The 14,581-nt window shown below is 37.9% G+C and overlaps 1 protein-coding gene across 1 annotated transcript in view; it reads left to right on the top strand.

Moving 5' to 3' along the window:
* Window positions 1–14,581, top strand: part of PARG (poly(ADP-ribose) glycohydrolase) — a 68,830-nt gene that overhangs the window by 37,817 nt on the left and 16,432 nt on the right. Inside the window, exons 10-12 of the mRNA XM_081861157.1 lie at window positions 7,732–7,811; window positions 10,144–10,204; window positions 12,214–12,289. Of these exons, the coding sequence (XP_081717283.1) occupies window positions 7,732–7,811; window positions 10,144–10,204; window positions 12,214–12,289 (217 nt within the window). The remainder of the gene's footprint in view (window positions 1–7,731; window positions 7,812–10,143; window positions 10,205–12,213; window positions 12,290–14,581) is intronic.

Genomic DNA, 14,581 nt, shown 5'->3' with positions numbered 1-14,581 from the left:
TTCTCTGTTGTTCAGGGTTATGCATGCTTGGTTTTTTGTTTTGTATTTTATCACATTGGACACAGCCCTTTCTGGGAGCATAGTGCATTCACAGCTACTTGTAGTTAAAAGTAGGTGACAACCACCAAAAGTTCTACAAAATGCTTAGTGAGGGTCTCATATGAAAGCATACACCTAGGTAGAAAAGACATTAGGAGTTCTATCCTCAGATCCCAGGGTTACATCAAATTGTTGCTTGTAAACACTTAAGTAAAATTACATCAACCATTCCGTTTATAGCTGCACCCGCTTTCAATAAATAAATAAAAAAAAATAAATCAATTGGATGCTAAGACATGCTTGGCAGATTAGGTTTAGCACCTTCCTTAGATGGATATATTCCTTCTCTTAGGAAATATCATTTTTACATTGTGTAGGGCCTGGCCATTTTAGGTAATAAAATGAAATGACACATTTAATATGTACATATTAAACAGAAAACTCTCAGTTGCGTGTCTTGAGATTTGACAGGACCATCAATCTGTTTTATCAAAACAAGAGACACTTGGTACAAAAGGTTGAGAACACTATGTATTTTATTTCCCTTAAATCTTCTCAAGTATACCATTGCTTGGTACTCTTACATGCTGATGACAGCAAGTGATCCAAAGTGCTTTGAAACATCCAGCTGACAGAATGTTTAGGAATCTTTATGTATTGGAATTGGAACATAAGGACTTTCTCTCTTCTTGTTTTCAACTGCTTTCAGATAATGCCAGTGAGGGGGTAACAACACAGGAAATGCAACAGGGAGCAGAAATCAGGCATACATACTGTCTCAAAATGAATGACACTTGCAAGATACTTTGCCTGGAAGGTTTGCCTTTAGGTTACAGTCCTGTGGGCACTTACTTGGGAGTAAGCCCCATTGAACTTGATTGGATTTACTTTTGAGTAAACATGTGAAGGACCAGGCTTTTATTGCAAGGGGACATTCCAAATTTCATTGTCCCTCTGGCCTTCGCTGCCAATCTCACTTAGATTTCTGCCAATAGTAAGTATCTAAAAATGTTTCCATACTGCTTTTCTTCTGTGATTTTTGCAGAAGAATGAAAGGCAAATCAAATATTTGCTGGTGTAAAAATAGCCACTTGAGAAGGATGTATTCTGGGGATTTAAAAAAAAAAATCCTGTGATATACCACATATGTAATATTTTGCCTGGGACGCAGGTGGCACTGTGGGTTAAACCACAGAGCCTAGGACTTGCCGATCAGAAGGTCGGCGGTTCGAATTCCCGCGACGGGGTGAGCTCCCGTTACTCGGTCCCTGCTCCTGCCCACCTAGCGGTTCGAAAGCACGTCAAAGTGCAAGTAGATCAATAGGTACTGCTCTGGTGGGAAGGTAAACGGTGTTTCCGTGCACTGCTCTGGTTCGCCAGAAGCGGCTTAGTCATGCTGGCCACATGACCCGGAAGCTGTACGCCGGCTCCCTTGGCCAATAAAGCAAGATGAGCGCTGCAACCCCAGAGTCGGCCACGACTGGACCTAATGGTCAGGGGTACCTGACCACTAAATAACTATTTTAGGAATGTAGGTGATTGTTTGGTTTGTGTACATGTGGAGCTTTTTTTTTTTTAAGTCTTATAAATTAAAGGGGATCATGCTTATTCACAGAGCAATCTTATGCATCTCTATTCAAAAGCAAAGTCTCTTGAGTTTAGTGGGGCTTACACCTGAGTAAGTGGGTGTAGTGTTGCCCCTCCCATGTAGTTTCTTTAAAAACTTCAGTTATTGGAAGCCAGTTCAAAAGACTGGCCTGCTATTTAGAATCTGTGAGAGAACCTCTGGCTGAAAAATCCTTTCAAACCATTTATACCCCACCTTTCCCAATCGCTCAAGGCAGCACTGAACATCCGTTAGCACAGCTCCTCTTATTGTATCAAACTTATTGTATAAAAACATCAAAAGGTACATAGCATCAAAACCAGAAATGGGGGAGTGGCTACTTTCCTTTGTTAATCTAGCTCAGTGTTTCCCAAACTTGGGTCTCTAGCTGTTTTTGGACTACAGCTCCCATCATCCTTAGCTAGTCATGGATGATGGGAATTGTAGTCCAAATACAGCTGGAGATCAGAGAGTATATAATCACTGTAACTGCCTCTTTCCCCTTTCCTGCTTATTTTGATCCAAAAGACTTGCAGAAGAGCCTTTGTGCCCTCACTCCCTAGATTCAGTCATTTTTAAGTTTCATTAACAAAATTGCATTCACATCAAGTAGAAAATTCCTGATTGATCCTTCTTTTTTTCCCTTGAAGCACAATTCTGAATATGAATTTTTATGCAAATATTAAGCTTAAAACTAGAATATGCTTCTTTTGTTTAAAGGTAGCAGAAGCAATACTCCCTGACATCATTTTAGTGAGGAAAGTTTGTTAACTTTTTTAAAAATGGGAGAGTGGGGAAATGTACACTAGTTAAGATATATGCACCTTTATGGAATAGCTTTAAGAAAGGAAACTATTATGTTGCATATTGTGTTTACACAGGGAGATTGGACAATCTAATTTAGCTGTAATGTAATTCTCTCTTACCATAAACATCCATTTGATAACATTAATGAGTATTCTCTGTGGGATTTTTTTTTTCATTTGTTCAGAGTAATCTGATTAGGGGATAAAGCTCCATATTATATTTATGAAAATTGATTCTGTTTACCGTCTACATATAAACCAGTTTCAAACACCTGGATGTTTTCAGGAGCCAGAGTGGTCCAGTATGTAGGCCTAAAACTGGTTCTAAAGACCTTTCTCAAGTGTGAATTGTATGAACTAGTTGCAGAAAGAAAGAAAAATACAATAGCCTGTTGTTCTTTATTGGCTAGTACAGAGGTTGCCAACGTGGTATTCTTCAGCTGTTGTGAACTGCAATTCCCATCAACCCAGCCATCATGCTCAGTGGTTAGGGGTGATGAATGCGTTGGCATGCAGCAGTGTGTGGTATGGGTTATCACACCCTGTGGAGCGCGGTGGTGGGGGAATGGCTTCAATGTGGCGAGTGCATGAAATAATTCACTTTTAGATGAAACAAGACAATATTTTTAATTGTGTGGAGATGATATTACACCTGACATTTGCTTGACTGCAATAAACCGAAGAAGATATTGCCTGTGAGGTTAAATGGATGAGGTGTGTTCCTTAAGCTTGAAGCCAGGGGAATCTAAAGCCTCTAAGCTACTTTCTATGTAAATAGAGAAATTGAAGCTCATTTACTTAATTAACTTGAAAAGACTTGCAGCCATAACTAAAGGTTTGTTTTCTACATCACTTTGTGTGTGACATCATTTCAAGCTGCTTTGAGGCTATCTCACCCGAAAGCATAAAATCTAATTGGGTAGTGAATAATTCTCATGTCTCTCAATTTTGTAAAAAAGAAAAAAAAAGTAATCTGCAAACACCCATTTTATGCTCAATTGACTGCCTAATTCACTGCTGGATGTGAAAAGCAGTACTTAGATGTTAGAGGAGGAAAAGACAAAGTGCTGCTATGATGTAGCTGGAAAATGATTTCTAAAATAAGTCCTCTGCATTGCATCCAACTAAGTCCTACTCAGAGCAGACTCATCAAAAGTAATGGACTTACGTTGACCAGGTTCATTGATTTTGGTGAGTCCCCTCTGAGTATATGACTTCCTTGAATGCAATCCTCCTTTCATAATACGGACCACACAAATAGCAGTTTTTTTCTTGCCAGCCATATGCATCAACTGCAAAATAAGGAATGACAAGCCTACTTAATACTTGGGCAAGGCAGGAGCTAAAAACATGGTGGAAAATATTTTCAGAATTTATGCATCAGAATATTACAAATTTACCTGGAAATTGATGCCAGTTTTCTCTTGTCTTTTCTTTGCAAAGGAAAGTCAAAGAGACTAACAGGACATAAAATAAAAAAACAGTTTTCGAAACGGGAAGCTTGCCATAAACCAGTAACAATAGAAGCACAAAACAGCATAAAACCTAGCCTTCCAGTAGCAGATGAATAAGGGGAATAACAGCAGGAGCACCATATTCAGAACATGATCAAAACCAAATCAGAACCATAGTAGTAGCTGGACAACCTTGGTTGCATTTCTCATACTTTACCCTGCATTTTGAAGACCTCTGGCATTCTCTCATATCTGTCTCCATATTATTTCAGAATGCTTAAATCTCTATTTAAAATGTCTTCAATTTGATTAATATTGCTGCTGTATTTATTCAGAGGCTGGAAGGTCAAAGACAAATTGTGGATCGCAGCAATGATCAGCCCTGTTCAAGTTTTACATCTCTCTTCTAAATTGAAGTAGCCATGTGGCAGTTTGACAGAGCATCTTGTTCTGGACAAAAGTGGCGTACTGGAGGGAAATATGCAGCTGCAAGTAATTTATCAATTACTGCAATGTAAAGCTGGGCTTGCTGAGCTTTGTCTTTTACTTAGACTGCTCCGTAATGAGATTTATTTCTTAAATGACTTGTTTTTCTGCTGGATTCTTGCATTAGTAAATTGATTATCTGAATTCCAATCAGGGAATTGCTTTGGGATTGGGCTGCAGTGTGGCTTGAGAAACGGTAATAAAACATACTCATATATTCTTGTCATTCAGAGTTGTGGGTGGGGTGGGGATCAATGTGTTAATTGCTTAGAGCATCCCTAGCTACTATGACTGTCCTGACTCATTTATTTTGACATTCATTACAAACACGCAGGCATGATTAAGTTCTTACTAGTGAACCGGTTTCTTGTGTTTGCAAACTTCTCTTGAAACTCTAATATCTAAGATGATTTGCCTGTTCAGGCTGGTTCCTGTTTTCCATCTTTAAAACAGTGTAAAATGTGCAAAATTGGATTGATGGAGTTGTACACCACAAAATTGAGCTATGCAGATTGCACAAGTATGACCTATATGTCTTGTGCACAAACTTTGGTTTCATTTATTGATATTTATTGATATACAGCCTTTCAAGGATAAAAAGTTCTCAAAGAAATGTCCCTGGTTAAAAAAAATGGTATAACAATTAAAACAACGCAAAACATCTCCATTCCAAGGATTTCACTAGAGTTTGTCTTCACTCCTCATTGGCAGGAAATGCATTGTAGCATGTAGATTTCATCAAAGGGATGATATGAACAACTCCGGGCATGTGGAATGCTCAATGAGGTGGTTGTTGGAGCTGTTGATGGAAGAGCAGTATAAAGGACCTCTTCCCTGGTCTTCTTGTAGGGCCAACAGTGGCCAAAGAAGGAAGAAGTAGCCCTTCCCCCTGAAAGGGCAGGGAGATAGAGAAATCAGCTAAAGTAGAGAGGAAGCACAATGGAAATTGAATTGATATTTTATTTATTTGTGAAACAATTCAGTGTAAAAACTGTGAGTCTGAACGTTAACTCACACTAAAAACTGGGCAGAATAAAAGCATGAAATACAGTTATTTTCAAGGTCATCTAAACCACGAGAAATCACTTTTTCTTTTTTTAAATTGCTGTCTTGATTTGCATAATTATTTTAAAGTGGGTCTTACTTTAAAAATATAGAATTCAATATTGCAGTGTGACAAACATTCCGTCGGTACAAGCATTTCAGCTTGCCAGGCAGAACAAACCCTCTTCTCTTCCCACCTACAGGTGACTCACAGGGTTCTCCTAAACCCGAAAGCTACTGGGGGGCGGGGAGGAGAGAGAGAGAGCGAGCATGTGGTGGGTGGGACAAGTGGGGAGGAAGTGCAGAACGTCTGCTGACAGAGTTTGTTAGCTGAAACCCACCCTTATTTTTTCCTTATTGTACCTTTCATGTAAGTTAACTTCTGCAAACTAAAAAACCTAAATACATTTCAGTACTGAAAACCTGAAGGGTAATGGGTTCTTTTTGTTCTTTTTGTTTTGTATACTGTAAAAGCTTGTCTGCCTTTCTAACAAATGGAATTAGTTGGATGCTATTACATCACTTTCTATTCCCAGTTAACATTTCAGTATTTCAAGAATAGTTTTTAAAAACGAGATTGCATCCCCCAAAGGGCTTTTACTATATCTGATATCTTTTAGTGAACATGCAACTAGAGGCATTCTGCTTCTGAAGTCCCCACAAATTTTCTCTCCAGGCAAATTGCATTATGCTACCCATAAAGATGTTTTTCGTTTTTCTAAAATCAGATTAAGCAGTGTAAGGGCAGGTTGCTGGAAGGTAGATGACACATTTTTATTTTTATTTTAAATGATGATTTGAGGTAAAAGTATGTTCTTCCTTAATGACTAAAAATAGAGGGTGTCTCTTAGGTTGGTTTTCATAAAAGAATTTATTTAAACACTAGGTGTGTTTTTTTTTAGAGTGCAGTTTTCTAAAGCTTTAAAATGCAGTGAAGAAGAAGAATTGGGAATGTTTCTTGAGTAGTGAAATTTTTCCTTCCTAACATCGCCATTGAGGTATAAGTCAGTAAAAGTAACCTTTTCACTTGAGGGGATGTAGATAGCTCTTCAGATGCTGATGTCACTGCAGTTGGTTAACTATGTATGAAACTGCTCACACAAATGGTCTACATACAGGAACAGCATAGCACCTGAAAAAACTAATTCGTGTAGCTCCTTTTCCAGGAATAGGAAAATTACAACATTTTCCTGTTCATTGAAAGGAAAGGAATCGAACGTATTAGTTCTAATTCAATTCAGGAAAATATCAGGCGAAGAAAAATAATTAATACTCAGTAGTTGTGTGACTGGAACCTCAAGACACATTTTCTATGATACGGCATTCCTTTTTGACATATACTGCCGAACAATCATTTTCATGACAATCCTCGTCATAAGCCTGGCAAATCTGGAACTAAACTTGATGATCTGATAATTTTGATAGTCTTGGACTTTGTTATTTTAACTCATGTGTAGCTACTACTTCTACATGCCTGTTTTAGAGTTCTGTTTTTCATCTTTTAAATTTTGTCTTATAATTGTTCTCTCTGCTTTATATGCATTATAAAATGAAATTATTTTTTTTTTAAATAAAACCCCAACAGTTGTCTGAGTGGTCCATGAGAAATATACTCACAGATCTAGTATATTCCCATCAGATATATTACAAAGAGTTCATGAAGAATGTATGCTCAGAAAGTCAGTATGCGTCCTAGGCCATTAAAATTTTTTGGAACTTGTAAGTAATTTTGTGGTTGTTGGCGTCCATTGATCTTGGCAGACAATGGAGTACTCCTTCAGGCATAAAGTCAAACAGTTGTGGGGTTACAGCACCTGCTGTGGCTGTAGAGACCAATACAGGAAAGACATGTTTTGTTGCAGCTGGAGCAGATGAAGGCATCTGGACGTGCTGCTACAGGTGCACTACGGGGTTTCTTCTCTCTGCGCTCCTCCCAGCGGTCATTCTTCCTCTGGTCACTGCTATGGATACATTACCTGACAGTCTCCAGGCTCTGCAATTGTCTGCAAGGGATTCCCATATGGCAAGGTTAACGTTGCCAGCCTTCATGTCACATTTTCAGGCATCTTTGTACAATAGAGTGCTTAAGAAATTTGAGGTTTCTTTGATATGTCAGGAACTGATGTATACAGTACTAATACCAGACTGTCTTTAACTCAGGTTAAATCAAATTTTATTCTAGAGCCTCCATATTTGAAGAATTGCTATAATTAATTGTTCATTCAAGTCATCCCTTGCTTCCGTTGGTTAGTAAATTGCTGAATTATAATAATCTCCCCCCTTTTGCTTTTTGTAGGTTGTTTGAAGGGCGTTCACCAAGGAAGCCTGAGAAACTGAAAACCCTTTTCTGCTACTTCAGAAGAGTCACAGAGAAAAGTAAAACATTTTAAAACAGTCACATTCTCCCATAATAATTCCAAGATTTCCAAGACCAGTATCTTTCAGCCATCAAATTATTGAGAGAACACGCATGTTTTTAAAGTCCTCCGGAATTTTGTTAATGAGGGGGGCAGATGCACCTCTTCAGGGAGGGCATTTCACAAATGGGGAACCACCACCATGAAGGCCTTGTCATGGGGTCATGACCACCAACAGGGCCTCCATTGATTGTAGGGCCCAGGATGGCTAATGCAATCATATTCAAAATACTTCTGTATAGCTGTAGTTGAGCAGTAGTTTAAAAATGGATATACTAATTATATATGCACACTTTTACATATGTATACACACAAATATATATATATATATATAGTATCTTAATCTAAATTACCTGAGAATACAAAAAGAAGGCTAGCAATCAAACTGAAATTAGTCATTATGGCATACATGTGGTTGTCTGGCAAAAACAGTGAGTTCTCTCCAATGCTATCCTACTCAGAATAGGCCCATTGAAATTAATGGGCACAACTAATTTAGCTCCATTAATATCAAAAGGTCTACTCTAACTAGTGGATGTAATCCAATAGTTTCACATCTCCTCCTCATGCTGTATTTTTCCAGTGGAAATATCTAATCTTGTTATACTGCCCAAGTTTTTATGATACCAATATTTTGCGCTTTTTAAATTTTCATTTGTTTAAAGGTAATGATGGGACTACTAGCCTTTTATTAGTAACATGTAGCTTCTTTTTTGATGGAGACAAAATGGGATATTTGTTTTTTCCATGTAATTAATAAGAAGACAACAGTAATTCATCTTTCAAATGAAAAGAAATTAAATATTCCATTTCCAAAACTTCTTTTATTACAAACAGTAATTAAATCACTTGTAACATTATCCTGAGTTCCTGAAAACCAAGGGCTTTGTTTTCAGAAGACAAACATTTAATTTGTGAAACATGATCTCATAATATGACAGTCCTCTTGTGAGTAAACACAAGGTTTGTGCAGAAATCACTGCCTTTGGAAAACAAACAAACAAAGCTTCTGTTTAACCTTTTGAATATCTTAGAATTTCTATCTTGGTAAGAAGACTCTTCAAACATTTTCCATAAAGTCATTTGCCAGCAAATTTCATGTCTTCTTCCCTTATGAATCAGGTTAGCAAACTAGTAAGCCAAATCATAGCAAACCACAAGAGATGAAACATTTCCAGGGGGTAAGATAGTCTCTATGCAATTCTGTGCATAGCTACTCAGAAGGAAATCCCACTGTGTTCAGTGGTGCTTGCTCCTAGGAAAGTGTGCACAGGATTGCAACCTTAATTGGGTTTGCACTATTAATGTTTATAACTATGTTCACCAAAACTTTTAACAGAGACCAACAATAAATGCCTCTTTAGATTTCTAAGATGCAGCCATTCCCTTGCACATAACAATCTACATGTTTAGTTTGAGTTCTACCTGTCACGCAGATTTATTTTCGGGAATAAGCTAGAGTCATGTGGTTTATCTCCCTTTCTGAGTATTCCTTTGGAGAACACTGGAGTGACTACATTTTTCTGAAGAAGGCAGACCCTCATACAGATCAATCTTATTTTCGTCCTGCACCTTCAAATGCATACCTTAGAAGGGTTCACTATTGGAGCCCATCACTGTCGCAATTCTAATCCATTAGAAGAAATAAAACTTAAATTGTTGCTTAGGCTTACATACATTGCAGTACATTCTCCTTCATTGAGAAAAGGTAGCTAGGATCAGGTTAACGCTCCTAAATCAGAAGGATGTAGCTTTCCCTTCCTAGGAAGGTTACATAAATAAAATGTGTTTTTCTATTTTACCAGAGACCATAGGTTTCTGTCCCTCAAAATCACTCTCAAGATAAAGGTACACAGAGTTTAAAATTAAGCAACAAAAGTGTGGAGAACACACCTCCTCTAGTAGTTTTAAATTCAAAAGAATATGAATTGAGAGGTAAGATGGGTGATATAAATAGATTACAACCACCATTCATTTTCTATTTTCTGTTCATTATTTGTTGTTGATCTATTATTTGATTGCACTACTCTATTCACTTGGAATTTAAAAATCAAAACATGAGCACTCCCTTTCAAGGAATGAACATCTTAATATAGGCAATCAACTAGTTATATGTTGTTCTTGTATTTACATGAAAGCCAATAAAAATTATATGGACAAAAAACAAATATTCAACATATTGTTTCTCTGGAAACATTTCTGTGCTAGAGGTACATCCTTTGTAGATTTATCCTCCAAATGAAGTGAAGTGCTACATTTTTATATATTTGCTTGGGTTTGTTTTCTTGTAGAACCCACTGGACTGGTGACATTTACAAGACAGTGTCTACAGGAATTTCCAGATTGGGAAAGGTAGGGTAAAATATCTCTCCTAAAATAGTTGATTTTGATTAGAGCTGGTCTACCTAAATCCCAGTAACGTTTCAGCTTTTTTCTTTTGCCTGACATCGTGGGATTGGGGGGGTGGGGTGGGGGGACGTTGTCAGGAAACCCAGGTTGGTTGCATAAGCATCTTGTACTAATGACTGATCCATGTCAGTTTCACAGAGTAGAAAATGGCTTTGGGATATAAAATAAAGCTGTTGTTCGTTGTTGTTGTTATTGTTATTATTATATCTCAAGTTCTCTGTAACTTCTGTTTCAACCATGTTTGCACCTTGCAGTAGGTCATAAACAATTGTTTACAAAACACAAGCAACTTGTACCTACTTTGCTCCTCTTGGCTAAGGTTGGAAGGAAACAAACCTAATACAGTCGTACCTTGGTTGTCGAACAGAGTGAGTGTTCTGGTTTTTGAACATTCTTTTGGAAGCTGAACATCTGATGCGGCTTCCACTATTGTTTCCGGTGTGTCTGCGCAATTGGAAGCTGTGCCTTGGTTTCCGAACATTTCGCAAGTCAAATGGACTTCCGGAACGCATTCTGCTCGAAAACCAAGGTACGACTGTAACAGGATGCTACGTGGCAGAGGGGGCTGCAGCAGGAAGAAGGAACTGCCCACCCTTCCATCAGCGGAAGTGCCTTCCACACGCACAAGAACACTTTAGGGTCTAAGGCCATATTTGTACATTCTGTAGATTAGATTGATCTGTCTCAGTGCTATTTTCTAAATGACTTTAACTGTATGCTAATAAATGATCACATGCTTCCCATTAAGCTGAGTGGGGCTAAGCAGTCAAATGCTTTCACAGTGAGAAAGCTGCTTTTTAAATTTCTGTTTCTTCTGGAAATGACTAATGTAACTTTGCATTAATGCCAAGGCACTCAAGTTTTGTACAGAAATGGCTTTATGAAGCCTATTAATTTCTTCTGTTAGCATTTGGATCTTGTTCAAGTAGGGGCCAAAATAAAGGTTTTTAGGAGCAGTAAATCAATAGATAGATATGACTAATGCAGCTTAATTTAAACTTGTATGTTTAATTGCACTACAGGATGATTAAATATGCCAGGAATACCATTTTATGCAGAATAAAAATTTCTGTCTAGATAAAGAATGGGTATTAAATCAAAAAGTTTGAGTATTATAAAAAAAGGAAACAGAAGAGAATTTTTTTGCAGTGTAGTACTATGCTTCTTTTTGTTTTTAAATAAGCAAAAAGGGGCCATTTTGAATGAAAACCTGAAAGCTTTAAATTTTCCATTTCAGCAGAAATAAAATAGATTTTCCATTCTCCTCAATATGTGTCAATTTTTCATCTTTCACCTCAGCATTCATTCTGAGGTTAACAGTGGATATGCTTTCCATAGGTGTTTTTGTGTGCCAGCAAATAGGCATTTATAGAGCTTCAATTGGATATATAAATGGTAAAGGAACAAGAGCTGCTGTTGATTCTTTGCATGCTAGCAATGCGGATTCCAAAATGGAGTTTGATTGCCCTTCTCTCATGGGACTTGTTGCTTGCTTGTATTTAATGAGAATAAACTTATTAAGGCCATAGGGCCTAATCACAAAACTCCTGTGATGTGTGTTGTGCTAACACTCCTACCAACCCTTTTTAGTTTTATTTAATTTCTCTCAGTATAGGGATGGTGCTCCATTTAAAGGGAACTGTCACCTCCACCAAAACAGTCCGTACCAAGTGCAAACATTTACAACACTGCGGCAAACAACATGGTTTTAGGGTACTACTAATGTTGGATTTCTGTTCCTCTCACTGCAGATATTGTGTAGGATTGGTTCATCAGATTTAACCATAATTATAATTAACCCATCCTATGTAATTATAGAATTCAGTATAGATTGATTGACCAGAGACATTTTCCTTATAAATTTGCAACATGGTAAAATGGGTTTTTTTTAAAAAATGTATTTTCTCTCTATAAGGTATTGTTCCGTTCCTCATTTCCATATTTAATTACAGAACCCAGAAAAGGCTGTCCAGGTTACATGTCACATATGAAGGCACTATTGAGAGCAACGGGCATGGGATGCTACAGGTAAAAGCAGCATAATATATTGGCTTGTGCTGTGCTCTAACAAAACTTTTGTTCTATTGGGCATTTTAGCAGAATCATTCGGCTGTGCCCTAGGTTGTATGTGAAAGTACCAAACTAGTGTGCAGTATAACAGACACAGCAGAATTGATTATTCTGACAGCTTTAATGTTGTCTATTGTCTCCAGCTCACCTTGTCTTCCACATGTGTACTCTGTGAATAACCTTTTGATTGACAACCGGAATACCCGGATAGCTCCAGGTTCTTCAGGTCACACAGAGATTGAAGAGCGACAAGAGAGGGGTGGTTCCAGGGTATGAAAGTGACAGGCTGACAGTTTTATTTTTTGTTTCCTTTATTTTGGAAGTGCCCCAGCAGATGACCAGTTCAGTAGTTCAGGAGGCATTGTCTGTTGCTAGTGGAATTGCTTTGGTCTGAGAGCCAGTCAGCTAAAACAGATTGATAACGATTCCACCTTGTCCATATCTACAAGCATTTTGATGTAGTTTTAGCCGAGAGGGAACTGAATTCTGACGTGTGGTGTGGGTGGCTGGTACCTGTTTCGTTAATAACGGTTGATTTTAGACTTAAAAACCCATTCAGCAGCCTTAGGATGCCCGAGTAATAGGATTTACACCAAACTAATTGTGGGTTGTTCTTCTGCACAAGCCTCATTGCAATCACAGGGAGATGCACAAGACCATTAATGTGCTCTCGTGCTGTTTCCCTTCACTGTAATGAGGCTTGCCTGGGAGAAGTTCCTAGAAGATTATTCCCATAGTAGACCATTAATGGAACAAAATCTACTTAAATCCAGTTTGCATCCTTGTTTTTCACTTCTTTTTTTAAAAAACCCTCTTTATTTTACAAATGATATTCCAAAATAACATATGCATCATAAACCTATCTGAACACTATAGTTAGATGCGTTATAGCATTAAATCCCAGGAGAAGAAAATCTATATCATATTTTGGCATTTCTCTGACATTTAGGCCATCCTTAAAAGTAACATCTCCTAACTCTGGGCTGCTGTTACAAATTTGAATGAACCTCTTATGTGTCCCATATCTCTGTATGTTTTCTGGGACTTGTGTCTCACTGTCTTCCTGCTTAAAACTTGTTTCTCACTTCTGAATAAAAAAGGAAAATGTTACAGACCATCATCCTTTTTTTAGACCTGTTAGAGTAAAATGGGGCAGGAAAACTTGGATCAGTAATTATTATGCAATGCAGAAAGGGTGGGAACTCCATTTTCCAAATGCAGTTGTGGATTGCGAGAATCTGGGGTGCATCATGGGGGAATGCCCATATAATAGAGGGGGGTGTCCTATAGCCTTCCAGATGTTGTACTACAGCTACCATCACCCATGACAATTCATTGTGTTGGCTAGGGCTGATGAGAGTTCATTGAAATCTGGAGGGCCACAGATTTCCCATCCTCATCACAAAGCATGCTCTAGAAAGCCTCCAGGGGAAAAACATAGCTAGCAGCCACTACTTAGCCAGAGCAGACAAGACAAAATAACTATTTCCTGCCCTTTGGCAAGGCGTTTGAGCATATAAAAACAATGTGCCTGAGACACACATAACACTTAATCAGGAGCAGGGGAAATGAAGGCCACGTTGGGGGGGGGTAGAGAGAGGAAAGTCTCAATTGTAACATCTAATGAAAAATTGTGTCTATAATACATTTTGCAGTGTTAAGAAAATGCATGGAGTAGCATAAGTTACAATTTGGAATTTTAAAAAACTCCAAAAAAGTAGAATGTGCATAGTGTTGTTTGTATATTGTTAGTAGCTGGCAAAATTACATGATCTCATTATTGTGTTCATTATATTGTCTCTTCTACCATTTACTGATCTAGTTCACTGGCTTATTATCATGAATTAGATTAGTATGGTTCTGAGAAGAGAGACTATTAGCCCTCATACAGCCCCTTATTTTATGGGGTTTGACCCTAATTATAATCTTTGAGCACTGTTACAGTATGCAGACTGAATATAATAAGACAACAGTTCATATAATTATAGTTGATGACATAAATACTAATTTGGCTCAGGTAATAGCTGCTGTACAGTGGAGGAAGCTATAGTATTTTAATTTGGGAATTGTTCGAAGGCTTTGAGTTCTTAACTTCGTGTGTGTGTGTGTGTGTGTGTGTGTGTGTGTGACCTTGGGCAATCCATTTTTCATTCCCATGTCTCTGGAGTGGGTAGTTCTAGCAAAACACAGGTAAGGAGCCTATGATGGTCACTCCACTCTGGCAGATTTTCTTTCATACTTCTCCTTGAA

This window comes from Podarcis erhardii (assembly GCF_964252035.2).
Source record: "Podarcis erhardii genome assembly, chromosome: 5".
Taxonomy (NCBI): domain Eukaryota; kingdom Metazoa; phylum Chordata; class Lepidosauria; order Squamata; family Lacertidae; genus Podarcis; species Podarcis erhardii.
This window is presented reverse-complemented; position numbering and strand designations above follow the sequence as displayed.